The sequence below is a fragment of the Myotis brandtii genome, unplaced genomic scaffold (assembly GCF_000412655.1).
Source record: "Myotis brandtii unplaced genomic scaffold, ASM41265v1 scaffold455, whole genome shotgun sequence".
Classification (NCBI taxonomy): Eukaryota; Metazoa; Chordata; class Mammalia; order Chiroptera; family Vespertilionidae; genus Myotis; species Myotis brandtii.
The window spans coordinates 1,153,664-1,173,487 of record NW_005367384.1 but is presented as its reverse complement, the minus strand read 5'-3'; the positions used below and the strand labels follow the sequence as shown (position 1 = coordinate 1,173,487).

At 50.9% G+C, this 19,824-nt stretch overlaps 1 protein-coding gene across 1 annotated transcript in view; it reads left to right on the top strand.

Annotated features, from left to right (window-relative positions):
- Positions 1-405: 405 nt before the first annotated feature.
- The window catches only part of HIPK2 (homeodomain interacting protein kinase 2), a 122,462-nt gene continuing 103,043 nt past the window's right edge, over positions 406-19,824 (top strand). The window contains exon 1 of the mRNA XM_014546705.1: positions 406-1,489. Within this exon, the coding sequence (XP_014402191.1) occupies positions 408-1,489 (1,082 nt within the window). The 5' untranslated portion in view covers positions 406-407. The remainder of the gene's footprint in view (positions 1,490-19,824) is intronic.

Here is a 19,824-nt window from a genome sequence, read left to right as displayed (position 1 = left end):
ACAACATACATAACAATTGCATAACAATACAGTCTTCAGTTTTGCTGGGATTGCAACCAGTGAGAATTGAGGAAGAATTCATTTCTATCACAAACATTATTTATAATATATATAATGAACAAAGTCCTGACATTCACATTCTGTGTCTCCATCTTAAATATATTCCTGACCCTGTAAGTCTCTCACCCTCCTGGTGGTGTCAGGTGGAACAACAAACTCCTTGGCCCCACAAACTGAGTGACCAGAATGTGCTTCTGGATGGAATGGATTCACCTCTGCAACCTTGTGTAAGTGGGGGGACATGTTCTATAGGCCCCAGCCACTGCTCAGGACGGAAATGAATCTGCTGAGTTTATTCATGCGATGGCAACTAAATATTTATTTTCTCCTTTCTTTCTCTTGTAGGTATGGCCTCACATGTGCAAGTTTTCTCCCCTCACACCCTTCAATCAAGTGCCTTCTGTAGTGTGAAGAAATTGAAAGTAGAGCCGAGTTCCAACTGGGACATGACTGGGTACGGCTCCCACAGCAAAGTGTATAGCCAGAGCAAGAACGTGCCACCTTCTCAGCCAGCCACCACAACCGTCAGCACCTCCTTGCCCATCCCGAACCCAAGCCTACCTTACGAGCAGACCATCATCTTCCCAGGAAGCACCGGGCACATAGTGGTCACATCAGCAAGCAGCACTTCTGTCACTGGGCAAGTCCTCGGCGGACCACATAACCTAATGCGTCGAAGCACTGTGAGCCTCCTTGACACCTACCAAAAATGCGGACTCAAGCGTAAGAGTGAGGAGATTGAGAACACAAGCAGCGTGCAGATCATCGAAGAGCATCCACCCATGATTCAGAATAATGCCAGCGGGGCCACTGTAGCCACTGCCACCACTTCGACTGCCACCTCCAAAAACAGTGGCTCCAACAGTGAAGGCGACTATCAGCTGGTCCAGCATGAGGTGCTGTGCTCCATGACCAACACGTACGAAGTTTTAGAGTTCCTGGGCCGAGGGACGTTTGGGCAAGTGGTCAAGTGCTGGAAACGGGGCACCAATGAAATTGTGGCCATCAAGATCCTAAAGAACCACCCGTCCTATGCCCGGCAAGGTCAGATCGAAGTGAGCATCCTGGCCCGCCTGAGCACAGAGAGTGCTGACGACTACAACTTTGTCCGGGCCTACGAGTGCTTCCAGCACAAGAATCACACGTGCTTGGTCTTTGAGATGCTGGAGCAGAACCTCTATGACTTTCTGAAGCAGAACAAGTTTAGTCCCTTGCCCCTCAAGTACATTCGCCCAGTCCTCCAGCAGGTGGCCACAGCCCTGATGAAGCTAAAGAGCCTGGGTCTTATCCATGCAGACCTCAAACCAGAAAACATCATGCTGGTGGATCCGTCCAGACAACCATACCGAGTGAAGGTCATCGACTTTGGGTCAGCCAGTCACGTGTCCAAGGCCGTGTGTTCCACCTACTTGCAGTCCAGATACTACAGGTAAGACCCTCTGCACTGAGACCGGAGATGCCGGCTGCCGGTGGCAGCCACAGGGAATGTGCAGTGCTAGTCACTGCGGGGGAGACAACTTTCTGTGCCTGCAGTGCTGCCTTCCGGTGAGCAGAACTTAGTCGGGAAATTAGGACGTGTGCACGTGGAAATGGTGATTGGAAGCCATGTAGAAGGGAGCCAGGTAAGGTTCTTGGCACACACGTTCAGAGTTGGAAGGGGCTCCTGGAGGGTGGGGTGAAGAGCAGATGCAGAGCAGGGTCCTCATGGATCCAGACATGGGTGGAAGAGAGAGGGGGACGTGCATTATTGAAGTCACTGTGGCAAGAACACGCAAGATTTTCATTGGAGACAAGGAGGACCCCTTCCTGGTCAGAACAGAGCCTCTGGGGGTCGTGGGAGCTGGGATTGGAAGGATAAGTTGGGGCAGGGTTGTCTTAAATACCAAACTAAGAGGATGCAATGAAGTCCTTAACGATGGAGCCAGCACTAAGCCACTAAGCGTTACAGCAGCAGAGGGTAACAGGACGAACGTGATGCTCTGAGAAGGTGGCATTTACATGTCCATGTTTGAGGGATTGAAGGAGCGACAGATGCCTCGGGCCCGTTGGCTTGCTCCTGGCGAGAGAAGGCCACGTTTTGGGTCAGGATGATGGGAAGATGGGGGGAGGATTGTAGGGAAGGGCAAAACCTTCATTCCTTCACTCCGCAAGGAGGCTTCACTGCTCACCTGAGCCGGCCACCGTGCTGGTGCCGGAATCCTGGGGTCGCTAGCAGGCCGGTTCCCACCCCTGGCCACACGGTAAAATCACCCCAAGGCTTTTAGAAGTAACCCGACTTGGGTCCCCATCTCCACAAACTGAATCCACATCTTTTTGGGGATCCCACTGCCCAGCCAGGGTTGCGACCCGGTGCTGCAGGGGGGGAGGGGGGCCCAGATGAGAGCACTGGCTTTGGAGTGAGAAGCCTGGCTTGACCCTGATCCCTGCACTGGCTAAGCTGTGCGACCTGGGCTTGCTGCCTCATTTCCCCGCGACTCCGCTCCCACACCCGTACACTCGGGAAATCGGTCACCAGCCCGTGGGGTTGTTGGGATGGTGGCACGTGGTGGGCGCAGGAAGGAGTGGGTGGAGTGAGACAGGACGGGCTGTTCTGTGGCAGTGGTGAGGGGCTGTGCTTGGAGTGATGTTGAACAGTCCAGTGAAGGTGGAAGGTGCCAGGAAACAAAACCAAACTCCCATGAGAAGATAGGGCTGATGATTCTGTCAGAATCCCAGGCTCATCTTTTCTGATGCCACACTTCCTTCCCGGCCACAGAGAAACGGCTGGAAAGCACGCGAGAGCCGGTGGGTGGCACAGTTGGCATCATCTGGACCTCCACCAGCCAGCGCCCCTTGTTACTGATGCACTGACCTTCGGGCCAGTCCCTCCACCCCAGCCCTCAGCCTGCAGCCTCGTGCATAGCCTACAAGGCAGGGTCCCCCACGTGCCCCCCTCACCTTCCTCACCTCCTGACTCGGGTCTCTAGGCCCCTCACCTGTGCTATTTGTCTCCCCGCCTAGGCCCACCCTCCCCTTAGGAGGCATTTCCTGAGCTACAGCAGCTCCTTTCTAGGCCCCTGGTCCGTCCTTCCCACCATTTCCTCCCCCCTCAGTGCAGGTGTGCGAGCATCTCCCGTCTGGGAGGAGAGGGCTTGCCGCTGCCTCCTGCTCACTCCCTTCCTGTCCACTCACTGGCTTCGTCAGCTTTGCGGTTGGCTCCCTGTCCCTCTGCTCTGGAGCAGGCGATCCTCATCACAGCCGAGGCCCCTGGGCTTGAAGGGAGAGGAGGGGACCCCCGTGTGTCCCTGGGGGCGGGGGTGAAGGAAGGCGGGCCAGCGCGGGCTCTCTGAAAGCGAGTTCGGTGGCGTCATTGCGGTCACCATGGCTCCCGCTGCTGAGGTCACTGTGCCGTTAGGTGCCCGGTTCAGCGTGCCACAGGCTGCTGCTTGCTAGGCCCTGGCCTGAGCTGAGGGTGAACGGCGGGCTGCTCGGCTTTTATGATTGAGTTATACTCGGGGGTTTCAGTGAACAGAACTGGCTTTATTCGAGTTACTGAAAAGTGAGCATGGCCGCCTGTGAAGACTTTAACAAACGCCATTTGAAAGGCAGCGCACACTCAGGGCAAAGCCTGGCGAACCCATACGTTGGCTTTGGGATCCTCAGGCGCTCTCTCTTCTCACCCGGTGTCCATGTGACACTTCCCGCCCTGCCCCAAGATGGGCGCTGTTTTACTTTGCTTGTCTGTCTGCGCCTCGTGCCCTGTACCCGGGACCCCCACTCGGGAAATCGGGGGCAGGAGGGACATCTCCGGTGGTGGTGAAGGCCTGCAGGCTGATGCTCCAGGGCTCTCATTAGCTCTCCTCTCTCTGCCCCCACTTTCCACCTCTGCCCACTCCCTCCCAGGCGCCCTGGTGCCGCATCCCCTGCCTTTACCCTCAGTGGCTGTTGCCCAACATTCTGAGGAGGAGAACCTCTTTTTCGTGGTTGCTTTGGCCAAAAGAGCAAGTGTCCACCCTTCCCGTCCTCATGCCCCTCACCCCCATCAGGCCAGGCTCTGGTTCCAAGGGCACAGTCACCCCAGAGCCAGCCCAGTCTTTCTGCTTGAAATGATGCTATGTCTCTGAATTGGTCACTGTGTCCTATTCCTCCATCCTGTCCCCCGGCCCTCGTCTGAGCCCCAGGGTAGCTGCTGAGAGTTTCAGGACAGTCTCTGCTATGTCTGTGCCAGTCCTGGCTGTGGGACAGCCAAGTCCGGGCCACATTTATCAAGTTGGTTTTCCCTGATTGCCTGGCCTCTTATGGGGGAGAGGGGATGGGGTAGGGTGGAGCACTTCAATTGTCCATTGTTAATCTGCACCTTAAGAGAATGTGCCTGTGCTTGAGCTGCCTGGGGTAGAGCTGCCTGGGGGAAGGTGCCTTATGCTATGGATCTAAGCAGACACAGGGCTTGGTTTCCCAGGATCCCCCGTGTCTGAGCTGGGTGCACCCTCTCTCCCCCCATACCTCTCACTTTCAAAGGGGAGAGCATTTCCATGTCCCTCCCTGTTTTACATGGGACAGTATCAAGCGTCTGGTCCCTGCCTAGTGATGTGGAAACAGTGGATATAAAGAGATGTTCCCGTCCGCAGCCTGGGGTACCTGGACAAGCAGATGGGGCGGAGGGAGTGAACTGTTTCCCTACCTGTTAGCCATTTGCGTGGCCGAGGTTGGGGGCATCTTGCTGTAGGTATTCTGTCAGGCAAGCCTGGTTGTGTGTAAAAAAAACAAAGGCTGCATTTTTAGTTTTTTAAGTTGATGCCTGGGTATCGTCTTCCAACTTGAAGGTCAGTTACAGGGTTAAGTGTCATCGCCCTGGTTCTCAAGCTTTATTATGCACAAGAATCACCTGGAGAGCTTGTTAAAAACAGATTTCTGCCAAGGTCCTGCCCCAGACCCAGGGCACCAGCCTCTCCAGAGGGAGTGTCCCCTGAGAAAGTACACACACACACACACACACACACACACACACACAGAACTGAAGGTGAGGTGGTCTGCCTTAGGCCCACTGTTTGAGAAACACTGCTCAGGGGAGAAGGGTTTTCTCAGTGGTGTCACCTTTCAGGTGTTCTCCCCTAAGGAAGGAGGTGTAGGTAATCCTGTTTGTCACTTCACCTTGGAAGCCCTCGCCATTTCCCTATTTGACTCTGCATTGGTGCCAGTTGTGTTTTTGGAACAGAGACAGTACATTGATATTATTTTTTTTTTTAAAAATACTCTTGTCTAGCTCAGCCGGCATGGCTCAGTGGTTGAGCGTTGACCTATGAACCAGGAGGTCATGGTTTCCAGTCAGTGCACATGCCCGGGTTGCAGGCTCGATCCCCAATGTGGGGCATGCAGGAAGCAGCCAACCAGTGATTCTTTCTTATCATTGATGTTTCTATCTCTCTCTCCCTCCCCCTTCCTCTCTGAAAGCAATAAAAAATATTTTTCTAAAAATACTCTTGTCTATTATACTTAATTTGAAGTACTTATGATCATTACTAGGACACCCCCCCGCCAAAAATGGGCATCAAAATTTAGGACATAAAAAATGGCCAGTAACCTACTTTTTCATAATAATCTAACCTTTTTGTCTGACTCTTTTGCTTGCAGAGACTATCTTCATGTTGATTCCATGGTTGTTTTAGGTGGGGGTGGAGATATATAATTCAGTTCAGTTCATCTGATGTCCATTGGGTTCCTACTGTGTGTCCTGTGGCAGATCTACTGAAGGGTACGAGATAAGGCATGAGCTCTGACCTTGAGGAGTGTACGCTCTCTCTGTGGAGATTAAAGACACAACCAGACTGCCTAGAGTCTAATTTGGATGCTTTGATATTGCAAATGTTTGATCAGATCATTCAGCAGATATTCATTGAGACTCTAGGGAACCAATGATGAGGAAACCAGTTAAAGAATTCAAAGTCAAGGATAGATTTTGCAAGATGGGTCAATAGGGAAGGGTTATAGAGCAAGAGCTACATTGAGGTAGGTCTTAAAGGAAATTCGAGATGGTGGTGGGGGACCTGGGAGCCAGGAGATTGGAATAAATAAGGGAAGATGGGAAACGGTGAGACCTGGAAGCAGTTGAAGGCCTGAGCTGGGAAATAGGGGTTAGGTGGGTGGTGTCTGACCATGGCGATTTTGATGAAGGCTTGAGGAGCTTGGATTTAACAAGGAGTAATTTCATGAAGTTAAGGATATTAATGAGGTTAATCGATTGGAATGGAAAAAACAAAAAGACATTAGGGAGAATTCAGAGGCTAGGAGACAATAAAAGTAGTTATTCAGGAATAAAGGGAAGAGGCCCTAGATTATAATGGGAGACCCCTCCTCCCCCCACCTCAAGAATAAATGTGAACACTTAGTCCTTTTAGCTGTTCTGTACTGTGATTACAGGGGTGGCCAAGAGGGAATCTTTGTTTTTGAACACTTAGTCCTTTTAGCTGTTCTGTACTGTGATTGCAGGGGTGGCCAAGAGGGAATCTTTGTTTGTTTTGCTGTCTTTTGTTTATTGAGAAAAGTTCTGAAGCTCTGTCACTTCAGGACCTGGTTTCCGATCCCACCTCCGCCACTGAGTAACAGGCTCTGCGGAGTCGGGAGACTTTAGTTGCAATCCTGGCCCTGTGTGTCCCCAGCGAACTGTTCCACTGAGTCATTATCCACACGCCTGCATCTGGACCCCATTATGACTGGGGCTGTGTTTATGAGACAGTTGGCCAGGGTTCAGTCTGTGGCCAGAGGACAGTTTTCTCTCCTGCGGGTTGACCTTGGCCTCATTATCCAAACTGGGAACCCTCCATGATCTCTTCCCCATCAACAGGGCACATGGCATATTCCAGAATGGTTGGCAGGCAGACCTAGCTTTATTGCGCTACACAGATGTTGCAGTTTTTACAAATTGAAGGCAAGCACAGAAAAAATGACAATTCTCATTATTACTACACTCACTTTATTGCAGTGGTCTGGAACCAAATCTGTAGTATCTCCAAGGTGTACCTGTATTCTAAGTTACTTCAAAAGAGGGGCATAGCTTTATAAAGCCATATGGTAATTTTAAAAACTGTATAGTTTGTGCAGATTATCTATATACATAAAAGCCTAAGCAACCAAACGACCAGTCGACCGGTCACTATGACGTGCACTGACAACCAGGGGGCAGACGCTCAATGCAAGAGCTGCCCCCTGGTGGTCATTACGCTCCCACAGCCAACCTGCTGTGATCCCTCACCCCCCCACCGCCTGCCAGGCCCCATTGGCCCCTTCCCCCTGGCCAACCTCCCACGGCCCTGATTGGCCCTGATCACAGGCCAGGCAGAGGGACTCCACCAGTGCACGAATTTGTGCACCAGGTCTCTAGTAAAGTATAAAGAGTGACTGACTAGAACAGTGGTTCTCAACCTTGGCTGCACATTAGAATCACCTGGGAATCTTTTTAAAAGTCTGATTTCTGGGCCTCATCCTCGGGAAATTCTGTTTCTTTGTTATGGGGTGGGGCCACAACATTAGTAACAAAGAAACAGAATTTCTGGAGGATGAGGCCCAGAAATCAGACTTTTAAAAAGATTCCCAGGTGATTCTAATGTGCAGCCATTGTTGAGAACCACTGGACTAGAAGCTCGGTTTGATTCAAAAGACCTGAAAGTTAGATAATCCATTGCAGCTGCTAACTTTTTTAATTAGTCTTTTATCACCACTACAAACAATAGAAACAGTTGCTAGTTTACACCTGAGGATATTAAGCAAAATATTCAACCCGTTGGCAATGTCACTCACCCAGGGAGATGGTTATAAATAAATATGTGAAAGCTTTTAGAGTCATAGCACTTTCCTGAGGAGAGGTAATCAGTAAGTTATCTTGATTGTTAGCTTATCCTCAATTTTCCCTTACCCGTCTCTTCGACCTTGAGCTGTATGGTGAAATAATTTAAAATTTTCTTTATTATGAAATAATTGAAGTTGGAAGCTCTGCATGTATTTGAGTGTATCTCTGCCCAGGTGCTCCAGTCCTTCCTTCTCTCTCTCTCTCTCTCTCTCTCTCTCTCTCTCTCTCTCTCGGATAACACAGTGTAAACCCACACATGACATACACAGGCATAGGTGTGCTTGTGAGCACGTTGGTGACAGAAGCCAACACTCAGCTCTAACAGAGATGCTGACCACGTGGAGGGAGGCACACAGACACATGCAACAAACATGCATACATGCAAGGACACACACGCACCACTTCAGAGACATTGAAATACCTTCATGCCTTCACAAGTCACATGAGCCAACCTGAGGTCCCAGAGACCAGGGGCCCAGGTTCAGAAGTGTTAATGCCCCAGAAACTTGGCCCAATTTTCTGCCTTGCTGCCGAGCTGCCAACTACAGGGCCCCAAACCTGAGGACAGTGGGGCTGGAACCACTCTTGGGCTCAAGGCATAAACTGGTCGTTTTCAAAGTGTGAGCCAAGGACCCTCCTGTCCAGAGCCACCAGGTGCTGGTTAAAAATGGAGATCCCTGGGTCGCAAAACAAATCTAAGGAACAGGCTCTCTGGGGTGGAGCAGGGACTTTTAAACAAGCTCTGCAGCTAATTCTTCCCCATTTTCACGTTATTGGGGTATGATGGGCATACAAGAAGCTGTGGGTATTTAATGTGAACACTTGGTGAGCTTGGAGATAGGTGTATATCCATGAAATCATCACCACAATCTATGCCTTAAATAGAGCCATCACTTCCAGAAGTTTCCTCTTACCCTATTCATCATTGTCGTTGTCATCACCATCATCTTTATCATCATCATCACATCTTCTTCATCATCCTATCCTCTGAGAACTGTTGCTCCAAATGGCTTGGATTCCAAGTCCATCACCCACAGGGGTGAACTGAATGCCACAGTGGATGAAGTGGGGCCACTGGTGGCATCCTGGCTTCAAGCTGTTGACCTTTCTTCTGAGTGGTGGATAGCCCCTCTGAGGGTCAGTTGTTACAATACTTGTGGTCGGACCCTTTATGCCCCATTGGTGGTGACAGTGAAGATCAAAAATAATGGGTGAGCCCGGCTGGTGTAGCTCAGCGGTTGAGTGTCAACCCAGGAACCAAGAGGCCACTGGTTCGATTCCCGGTCAGGGCACAGGGCACACGCCTGGAATTCAGGCTGGATCTCCTGTGGGAGGCATGCAGGAGGCAGCTGATCGATGATGTTTCTCTCTCATCAATGTTTCTATCTGTCTATTCCTCTCCCTTCCTCTCTCTCTGAAAAAAAAAAAAAATCATAGTTGGCGAGTGCACTGAGAGGTCATGTGGGTGGGTGAACTGGCCAGTGGGTGGTCCGAGAAGGACGGAGTTGGGGAGGAGAGCAGATGAACAGCAGGGGAGACATCAGTATACACTCCTTTCCGCATAATTCACAGTTGATGTGGCACTTACTGCTAAGTAGCTACTGAACTCTCCCTGTGGCCACAGCTGCTTTTGGAGCTATAATCCTCATTTATGCATCGAACGAGTAATTTTTTTAATTCCAAAGATATGCCAGGCGCTGTGCTTTGTGCTGAGGTTTCTAGAAATGAGTAGGCGTGCCCTGGGCTGTGCAGTTCTGCCCCAAAGCTGTAATGGAATGAGCGGTCCCCGGGGAGCCGGCGGCTGGGCGTGTCGGCCTCTGCTGTCCTCTGGTTAAGCTGAGAAGGCAGAGCGTGGCACCCTTGAATGGCTTTGCCCCTTCTCCCTGGCCTTTGGGCCACGTGTGTATCCTACGTCCTGGGTGCTCTCCCTCCTGCCCTTGCCTCTCCATGACAGCGGGTCTCTGCATCACCCTGGCACATGCCAACTACATGCCCAAACCTGTTTGGCCATCCTTTCCCTCCCTCCCTCACCGAGCTCCCCAGAGGAGAAGTGAGCGGCCAGCACAGCTTTTCTGAGCTGGTGAAGTTCCCCTTCTCCCTCGGCCCATCGGCTGCTGGCCCACCAGGTCTCAAAGCCGATGGAGGATCATGGCTGCTGGCATTGGTATCGGGGTGTGGCCCTGGTTCCTGGGCAGAGATGGAGATGGTGACATTGTGGCAGCGATTGTCTGAGGTTGGGTGTCCCCCAAAACAGAGCCTGACACAGGGCTTGGGTGCAGGTGTCTATGTGAGAGAAGATTCCCTGAAGCAGGAATAAGGGAATGGGGGGCTGCTCCAACCTACCTCCAAGGGCATCGTGCCCCGAAGGGTGGGGGACTGAGGGCCCTCGAGCGAGTGTGTTAGCTCTCCCGTGCCTGTGCCTGTGTGAGAGCCGAGCCGTGCGGGAGCTGGGACGGGGGTGGGGAGGTTGGAGCAGACTCGGGGAGCCTGTGGGGCAGAAAGCAGGGTGATGCGGCCACAGGACAGACCCTGAAACCAGAGTGACAGTGGCATGTGTTTCGGAGGCCTCAGAGCGAGAGCGTCAGCACTGTGCCGGGCATCCGTGTTTGCCCGCCCACCCAATCACACGTGACACATGCAGCCCTGCACATGGGAAGGGGGTCAAGGGGAAATGCCATCCTGGGCAGATTTAAGGACCGTAGGCTCTGAATTCAGAGATGACCTTTGGTTTTGGGGAGGTTGGGGTCTGACATAAAAGGTAACAATAATAAATCTTGCCTCTGCCCCACCCTCCTTTTTATCTGGCTGGCCTGCCAGCGAGAGCGGGAGGTAGGCTGGGCGCTGAGAGAGAATATTCGAGCAGGGGGCCAGAGGGCCCGGAATGTGTGTTTGTCAGAAACTCTTCTTCTGTTGTAGATACCGTTCCCCAAGGCTCCGCTGTGGAATGAGTGCATGACTAACTGGTGGAATGAATGAATGAGTGAATGAATAGGTGAATGAATGAATGGTGCCAGTGGCCTCATATGTTTATAGCTTAACTCACACCGTCACACACCAGAAACTCTCACATGGTTGGTTTCCTGTAGTCTCGCACACAAGTCCTTTCTCTGTTCACCACAACCTTGGGCGCATGGCACCTGGCATCTCAGAACCCCGGGTCCTCCGGGCCCCCACCATCAGCCTCTCGGGGAGCATATACATCTCGCCAAAGATGTTCATTGTCGTCTTTTCACCTGTGAGATTTCAATTTAAAACCTGAAGACAGCTGACTCGGCATTTAACAGATTAGTTCCCCGAAATCAGCCAACACCTGTCATGTCCCATTCTCCCTTTACAGTAGATGAGAAGTGACTTCCCAGCACAGAGCAGGGCTGAGCGCAGGAAGCCCCGACCAGCAGCCTTGAGGGCCTCTGACCTTTCATCTGCTTTTCTGCTTTCGAGACCGTGGACATGCTAGACGTGTGCCCTGTAACTCTGTACTCATGAGCACAGATCTCCCACAGAGAATAAGGCTGGCTGCACTGCCCCCCGTGTGCCTGGCACACGCAAGCGCTCAGTAAATGGTAGCTGCCGTTATCACTTTTTCTGCTGCTGCTGTCGTTGTCATTGTTCTTATCATCAGGACTATATGTGGCAGACACACCTGGGCTTGAATTCCAGATTCGTTGCTTTATAGCTGTGTGACTTCAAGCAAGTTCCCAAACCTCTCTGAGGCTCTTTGCTCTCTTCTCTTATAACAGCAGTTCCTGGGTTGTTATAAGGATTCAATGAGCTCAGCACGTGTGTGTGACTCACCTGTGTGCTCCTTGCCCGGCACACAGCCTGTGTGTCGTTAATAACCGTCGAGCTTGCCCTGGGCTCCCTTCACACTTTGTGTGCCTCTGGTTTAGCATTTCTCTTATTTGGCCTGGTATCATTATTCGCCGCCGACACCCCCAGCATTCCCAAGCTTCTTGGGATCATGTTTCATTTCTTTTTCATCTCGGTAGACACATGGAGGCCCAGCACTGTACTTCAGGCTCATGAGGGCCCACGTGTTTGGAGTGAGTTTAATGAGTTTCCTCCGGTGTCAGGAGGGACGGGGTCCGGCCCAGCAGAGAAGGGGTTCACACCTGAGGAGAAGGGGACCTCTCTTCCCTGGGAAGAGGCGATGTGGGGAGAAAGGCCGCAGCCGGCCGGGCGCACTGCACGTTTCACGGTGAAGTCTGTGCTCTTGGGCTGGCACAGAGGTCTCAGGAGAGTGGGAGGCTGTGCCCTGGAAGCCTCCTGCAGGGACATGACGTTTGACACCTGCCGTGGCTTCCTGCGTCCACCCCATCTCTGCCACATCAGAAGGGTCAAGGAGCCAGGACTGGAGTGATACTGAAGGCTCTCTGCAAAGACTCCCCTGAAGGCAGCGTGTGTCGGTGTGCACTGCACATGTGATGTGTGTGTTGTTGTGTGATGTTTGTGTTGGGTGTGTGAGTGTGTGTTGGATATGTGTGTTATGTGCGTGTGCGGTGGATGTGTTGTTGGTGTGGGGGTGTGTTCATTTGCAGCAGGTCGACTGGTCCCTAAGCTCCCCGAATTTGGAGCCCCTTCTGCTCCTGATTCATGTGACTGGGAAGTGTCCTCTCTAGGGGACAACCTTATTTATGTAAATGTTGACCATAAAAAAAGGGGGGGAGGGCTGGCCAGAACATGAGGTACAAACTGTTAGTGCCAGTTTGCCATCCGGTGACCTCCAGCGAAGGAGTCCTGGTCCCTTTGTAAATTAGAACTTATGTTGGCAAATAAAAATGCACAGAGTGTGACCCCCCAGAATGCAAATGGCTCTGGCACCGAGAGTCAGATGTTCTCACTGTGAACGCCGGATGTCTCCCTAAGTGGCAGCCAGGTGATCCTGGGGCGAGGGGACTGCTCTGTCCTGATTGTGGTCACACTGCCACAAATCTACACATCGCCTGACATTCATAAAACTTACATCAGAAAATTAAATTAGCCCTGGCCCGTGTGGCTCCATTGGTTGGGCATTGTCCCATGCAGTGAAAGGTCGCTGGTTCAGTTCCCGGTCAGGGCACATAGCTAGGTTGTGGGTTGGATCCCTAGTCAGGGTGTGTACAGGAGGCAGCCGATCGATGTTTCTCTCTCACATTGATGTTTCTCTTTCTCTTCCTCTCCCTTCCCCTCTCTCTAAAATCAATAAAAACATATGTTAAAAATAAATAAATACATAAATCTATGGTGGTCTTATCTTAAAAAATTAAAAGAATATTTTTAATTTGAAATCTGTTTACCCCTAAAGACCTCTAAGGAAATTGTTGATAATATTAAATCCTTAAGCGTTATCTTGCCTAGTTTTCCTTCCTGTTTTTGTTTTGCTGTGTTGCATTTGGGTAAAAGAGATATCTTTGTCCATCCTGTAACAGGATGACCAGCGGGTAACAATCACTTCTAGAAACAGCCCAGCAGGGGAACCAGTGGAAACCAGCCTGAGAATAACCAGCTGCTGGTGACGGAAGCACTGCTATCAGGCAGCTTCTTTACTCTACGTGCGGTTTCACTGTGTAGGTCACGAACTTGTCCTCTGAAAGTTAGGGGCAGCAACCATGAGAAACAGAGATATGACAAACTGTTACCTCTGACACGCCAAGACTTTGGGATTCCAGAAAGAAGAGTAAGTCTGTGTGGAGTTGCTCATCCAGCCTTTTCGTGCCTACAAGGTCCTGCCCTTGGCTCTGACATTGTCATAGTATGGCCAGCACTCATGTGTGAAACAAGATAGTTTTTCCAAAACCAGCCTTTCCCTGCAGCCAGCCTCCCATGCAAGGGGATTTTCATGGCTATCACAGAGAAGTAGCTGGTTTTGCAGGAATAGGATGCAATGGGTTTGTTCTCAGTGATGGGCCATGGAGAGGGGCCCCCGCATCGGCAGCTAGATGAGGCCGGTTCCCAGCAGAATGACCTGGGCCATGCACCCCAATAACTGGGCTGTGGCCCAAGGCCGCAAGCTGGGCACAGAGCCACCTTCCTCCCTCTCCCTCCCCACTGACAGGAACTTGAACTTCTTTCCTTGGAAGAAGCAAGGCGGTCCGCAGCCTGAGACTGTCATTCCACAGCGTCCTCTGCAGATCTGAGCTCATGGCCACATCACCGTGTGTGGGCCTCGCCACTGACCCACCCATCGTGCCACTCGGGCTGCGCTCTCTGCGTTCCTTCTGAGGAGCGTTGAGACTGCCTGTCCTTGCTCTTAAATGCCCCCTCTCCTTTCTCAGGAGACTCTCCCCAGAACCCCTCCCCTGACTCTGCTGCTTCCACTGTCTCTGCTCTGGCTCCCACATCCCGGTTTCTAACTGGAGTTCAAAGTCCTGATCTGCAGGCCCGAGCCTTCCCCTCACCCCACGTGGCTCAGCACCCAGCCTGCCAGGAGCCCGCTCTCCTCCTCGGCTTAGGGTGCCCCCCCTCCACCCCGCCCACATCCCAAATCCAGCCCTGCCCCACTCAAGTGCCCAGTTTGCCACAACCAGAAGTGATTTCTTCTCCTTCAGAATATTTGGACTTTGTGTAATCTGTCTTGTTAGTCATTCATTCATCCATTTGCTCTCCACGGAAATTGTACACTTCCTGGGATGCCATCAACCAGTCTCACAGTGAGCTGACATGACTGGCCCCCACCAGCTTAATCTCGGGAAGGGGCATGGGGACAGAGGCCTGGGTCTCAGCACCGGATAAGCCTCACCCTCCCAGAGGTGCTGTTTCCTCAGCTCACTGGTCAGATGGCCTTCCACACCAGGACCTTGGCAACCGCGAGGGTCTGCGTAAGTTTGAAGCACGTGTTCAGCTTCACATAGCCCCTCCGTGTCTTGTGCATAGTGGGGACCGTAAATATATTAGTGTTTCTTGCCATGACCTGCGGCCCCCTCTTTTCTGTGTCTGGCTTTTTCTTTTTCTCCTCTTCCCTACACCTGTTTGCATTCCCAAGGTTCTCCCAAGCTAATCCAGGTGGACACATCAGCAGAAGATAAGTCTCCAGGCATCGCCGTACTAACACACCAGGGGGACACCGTTAAGCAAAATCTCGGCTTTCAGAATGTTGCCAATTAATTGCTTTACTGTCATATGTCAAGGCTGCCCCTGCAAGAAATGTATTTGTGTGTGACTCCCAATTTAGGGCCATGCACATCCAAATGAGGTTTCTGCTGGCGCTGACAGAACCAGTAAGGTTCAAGATAGATTTTTCTCTGAGAAATGTGCCATTAAAATGTTTTCCAATGTTTTATGTTTAGCTTCTGTGTCATGGTTTGTATAGAAAGCCCATATCTTCCTCTCATTGCTTTGTTTCCTACGCTGTATTCGGCGAGCGATATCACACTACCTTGGTGTGACCCTGCAGATGCCCCCGAACACCACCCCTGTTTTGGGGGCATGTGCCGTTTGGGAGAAAGTCTCAGGAATGTGAAGGCACCAGAGAAATTAGCCGAGGTGCCAAGTGGCCACAATCCCCTCCTGTGCGGGGGAATAATGTCCAGAGAGTCTCACATGAGAAACAAATTAAGAAGCAAGATCCTGTTTAGGCCGACATCGGTGGGAGGTTTAACTGTAGAAATGCAGATTTCAGAAAATGAAGTGTATACTCACCCACAGGAAATAGCCATTTAGAAAGTTGGATGCATAGCTCTCTATGTGAACTAAACGTAAGTTTGATTTGCCGGGGCCTTTGGTTACCATGGTGACACCTTTCGAGTGTTCCAGGAGCTGGCTTTATGTGACTGTCATTGTGACTGAGAGTAGATCCTGCAGCATCTCACTGTGTGGTCAGTGCCTTGCCTGGAATCACCCAGGTGCTAGTGACCAAGCCATGATTGCAGCCTGTGTGTCCCACTCTGTCCAGGCGACTTCTGACTCCTGCGGAAAGCTGGGGGCATCGAGGACCCTGGGCTGAGGCGAAATCCCGAGAATGCAGAGCGACAGCCTCTAGCCAGTGGTTCTCAACCTTCTGGCCCTTTAAATACAGTTTCTCATGTTGTGACCCAACCATAAAATTATTTTCGTTGCTACTTCATAACCGTAATGTTGCTACTGTTATGAATCATAATGTAAATATCTGATATGCAGGATGGTCTTAGGCGATCCCTGTGAAAGGGTCGTTCGACCGCCAAAGGGGTCTCGACCCACAGGTTGAGAACCGCTGCAGCCCCTCTGGACAGGCCCAGGAATGTGTTTGATCTAAGCAGTCGCCTGTCTGTCCTCCTGCCTCCCACCCTCACACAGGGGGTGCCCTGCCCTCTGGAGCGTGTGCCCAGCAAGTGTTGCCCCTCGTGCTGGGAGGCCCTGCTCGGTTCTGCACGGACACGATTTGCATACCAGTCCGTTTTGCATGTTGCTCCCTCTCTCCCTGTCCGGGAGTGAAACGTGACGGCCCCCACGTGCTGGACAGCCCTGTGGCTGCACCACCTCGGAAGCGCAGAGGCTGTGGCGAGACCCGGCGGCGTGGACGCACAGCCTCAGTGCACACGTGTGTCGTGTGTTGGCGGAGTGTGCCGCACTTCTGCGCATGCCCCGCCGGCTGGGCCCGCAGTGGATTCAGGCACGGTTAGCCTGGACCCCAAGAGCTTCCCCCTAAAAGCAAACAGGTTGGATGCAGGTAACTGCCATGCCAGGTGGAGAGCAATCGGTTCGCAGGCTCACTGACGTTCAAGCGCTCCGCAGCCTTAGAACAGGGTGGTCGCGGTGCGTGGCGCAGAGGGACCCGAGTGGGGCGCAGCCAAGCCCAGTGCCAGCCCTGCCTTGCCCTGCCCTCTGACAGCGGGCTGTGCACAAAGTCGGACTTCTTGCTGCGGAAGGAATGCACGCTCAGCCTAAGCCTGGTCGAGTTCGCCGGGTGCTAGGGAGGAAGCGGGGAGGGCCAATGCATATTCAGGGTATTCCGCTTTCCATCGAGCAAGACTCACCACGCTTAAAGACTTTCCATTTTGCCTGCACACTGTGAGAATGGCTGGATGTGTTTTGCCACAGACATTGAACATTTTTGAGGAAACATGACAACATTGCCTTTCATAGCAGGAGGAGGGGAGCTCTTCTGCAGGAGATGTGCCCCCCACAGCCCTCGGGAAATGAGCCGGCGCCTGGGCTGGCGAGGGAGGTGGAGGATCCGGCTCTTAGAGCCCGGCACCCGCAACCTTCAGGCAGGACATTGAATCTGATCGAGATGGGCTGTGGGCCTCAGTGGTCTTCGCCGGTTATTGTCTTTCTTATCACACCCGTCCTTCAAGTCTCACTCAGGCTTCCTTTCTCTCTCCATCAGTGCTTGGCCACTCTGCTGTCCTCGGGTCTCTCCCTCTCCCTCGTCTGCTGTAAATCTTGCTGCATTTCAAAGCTGTACTTACGCTCCCTTGCATTTGAGGGACTCTGGGACTTACGTTTGTTTTGTAATTGTGTCCTGGCTTTTAGTCCCGGGCAACGAGCTAGATTGTCAGTGTCTGTGTGGCTCTGGTGGTTAACATATTCTCCATACTCGATGGTGGGGTTGGAGGATTAGAGATTTCACAAGGCCCGTGAAAGGAAAGCTATTATATAAATCCCCTAAGCTTCTTACGAGCCACAAAGGCCAGCATTAATGAAAATCATTTCAGGAATTTTTTTTTCATAAATTTGCTGTATTTAAAAGAACTTTGTCAGGAACCTTTATACATTGCTGGTGCAGCCTCCTGTGGAAAACAGTAGTATGGTGGTTCCTAAAAAAAATTAAACATAAAATCACCCCATAACCCAGCAAGTCCACTCCCAAAAGAATTGGAAACAGGGACTCGAACAAATACTTGTGCATTTATTGCAGTGGTATTCACAGCAGTCAAAAGGTGGAAACCGCTCAAATGTCCATCCGTGGGTGGATATTTAACAAATTGTGGCCTATCCATACAGTGGGATATTAGTCAGCCATCAAGAGGAATAAAGTACTGATACATGCTACAGTGTGGATGCCCGTTCAAAACATCGTGCTGAGTGAAAGAAGCCAGACACAAAAGGTCACATATTGCGTGATGCTCTGTATATGGAATATCCAGAACAGATGAAGCCATAAAGACAAAATGCAGAGATTGGTGGTTGACGGCAGAGAGGAGGGAGGAACAGGGTGGGGTTGCTGGGTGGGGAAAGGGTTCTGTTCCGAGTGAGAGAAAAGTTTTGGAAGTAGATAGAGGTGGTGGTTGCATAACCACGTGAATGAACTGAATGCCACCAAATAGTTCGCTTCAGAGTGGTTCATTTATGTTATGTGAATTTCACAAGCTTCTTACGAGCCACAAAGGCCAGCATTAATGAAAATCATTTCAGGAATTTTTTTTTCATAAATTTGCTGTATTTAAAAGAACTTTGTCAGGAACCTTTATACATTGCTGGTGCAGCCTCCTGTGGAAAACAGTAGTATGGTGGTTCCTAAAAAAAATTAAACATAAAATCACCCCATAACCCAGCAAGTCCACTCCCAAAAGAATTGGAAACAGGGACTCGAACAAATACTTGTGCATTTATTGCAGTGGTATTCACAGCAGTCAAAAGGTGGAAACCGCTCAAATGTCCATCCGTGGGTGGATATTTAACAAATTGTGGCCTATCCATACAGTGGGATATTAGGCAGCCATCAAGAGGAATGAAGTACTGATACATGCTACAGTGTGGATGCCCGTTCAAAACATCGTGCTGAGTGAAAGAAGCCAGACACAAAAGGTCACATATTGCGTGATGCTCTGTATATGGAATATCCAGAACAGATGAAGCCATAAAGACAAAATGCAGAGATTGGTGGTTGACGGCAGAGAGGAGGGAGGAACAGGGTGGGGTTGCTGGGTGGGGAAAGGGTTCTGTTCCGAGTGAGAGAAAAGTTTTGGAAGTAGATAGAGGTGGTGGTTGCATAACCACGTGAATGAACTGAATGCCACCAAATAGTTCGCTTCAGAGTGGTTCATTTATGTTATGTGAATTTCACCCCCAATAAGTTAAATTTTAGAAGGAAAAGGAAGTTTTCCAGGCCAAGAAGTTGGCCTGGGATGAGATTTCCCTGGGCATTGAGATTCAGGCCCTTTTTGCCTTACTTGTAATGGGACCTAGAATTGTTTAAAATGCCAGCTAGACTGTGAGTAGCTTTGAGAGCTGTATTTGTGTTAGTAGCTATAAGAGCTGATTTAAAAATCCCTACAGAAGCAAAATTTTTAGGATGATTTATACTTTCCTGGTGCTAGGGTAAAACAGTAAAGAAATTTTCCCCCTGGATTTGAAAAGAAAGAACAGCTTTCTCCGAGCCTTCCTTGAGGCCCCAGTGTGTAAAAGCGAAGGTTGTGTTGCTCTGATGAGCATGATAACACCTGAAGAACAGGTGCAATGTGTGCAATGAGCCAGGCGTTCCCAGAGCCCGGCCGGCCGCCTCTGTGGCGCAATGTGCTCTCCCCCTACCCTCCTCCCCACCCCACCCCTTCTCTCTGTGTCTCATAAGGGACACTAAACTTTGTCTGGGAGCGGAGGGGGTGGGGGAGACCTTTGTTTATGGTATTTTAGTATTTCTAAAGTATATGGTATAGTTGATTTCAGAGTTGGCAAAGCTGAGGTAAAATTCAACAACTTACTGACTGTGTGTCCTTGGGCAAGTTACTTAACCTTTCTGATCCCTACATCAGGGATAATCACACTGTCTTATGAAATTCACATATGCAGTGCCTTGCCCGTGGAAATGCAGAGAAACATTAACCTCTCTGAAGAGGAAATGCTGTGGAAGTATGTCCCCTGTAGGGTGTCACCACCTGGGAGACACCGAGTGTTCCCTTCAGTCTCGTGTTCGACTCCCACTCACCCGTTTCACCCTCCCTTACATCTGTGCCCCTCTGTGCCACACCCTTTCTTTGCACCACCTTTAGAGGAAGTGCAAAGTACCTGGGTTTTGTTTTTTTTCTTGGACCATCTTCTCTAATCAG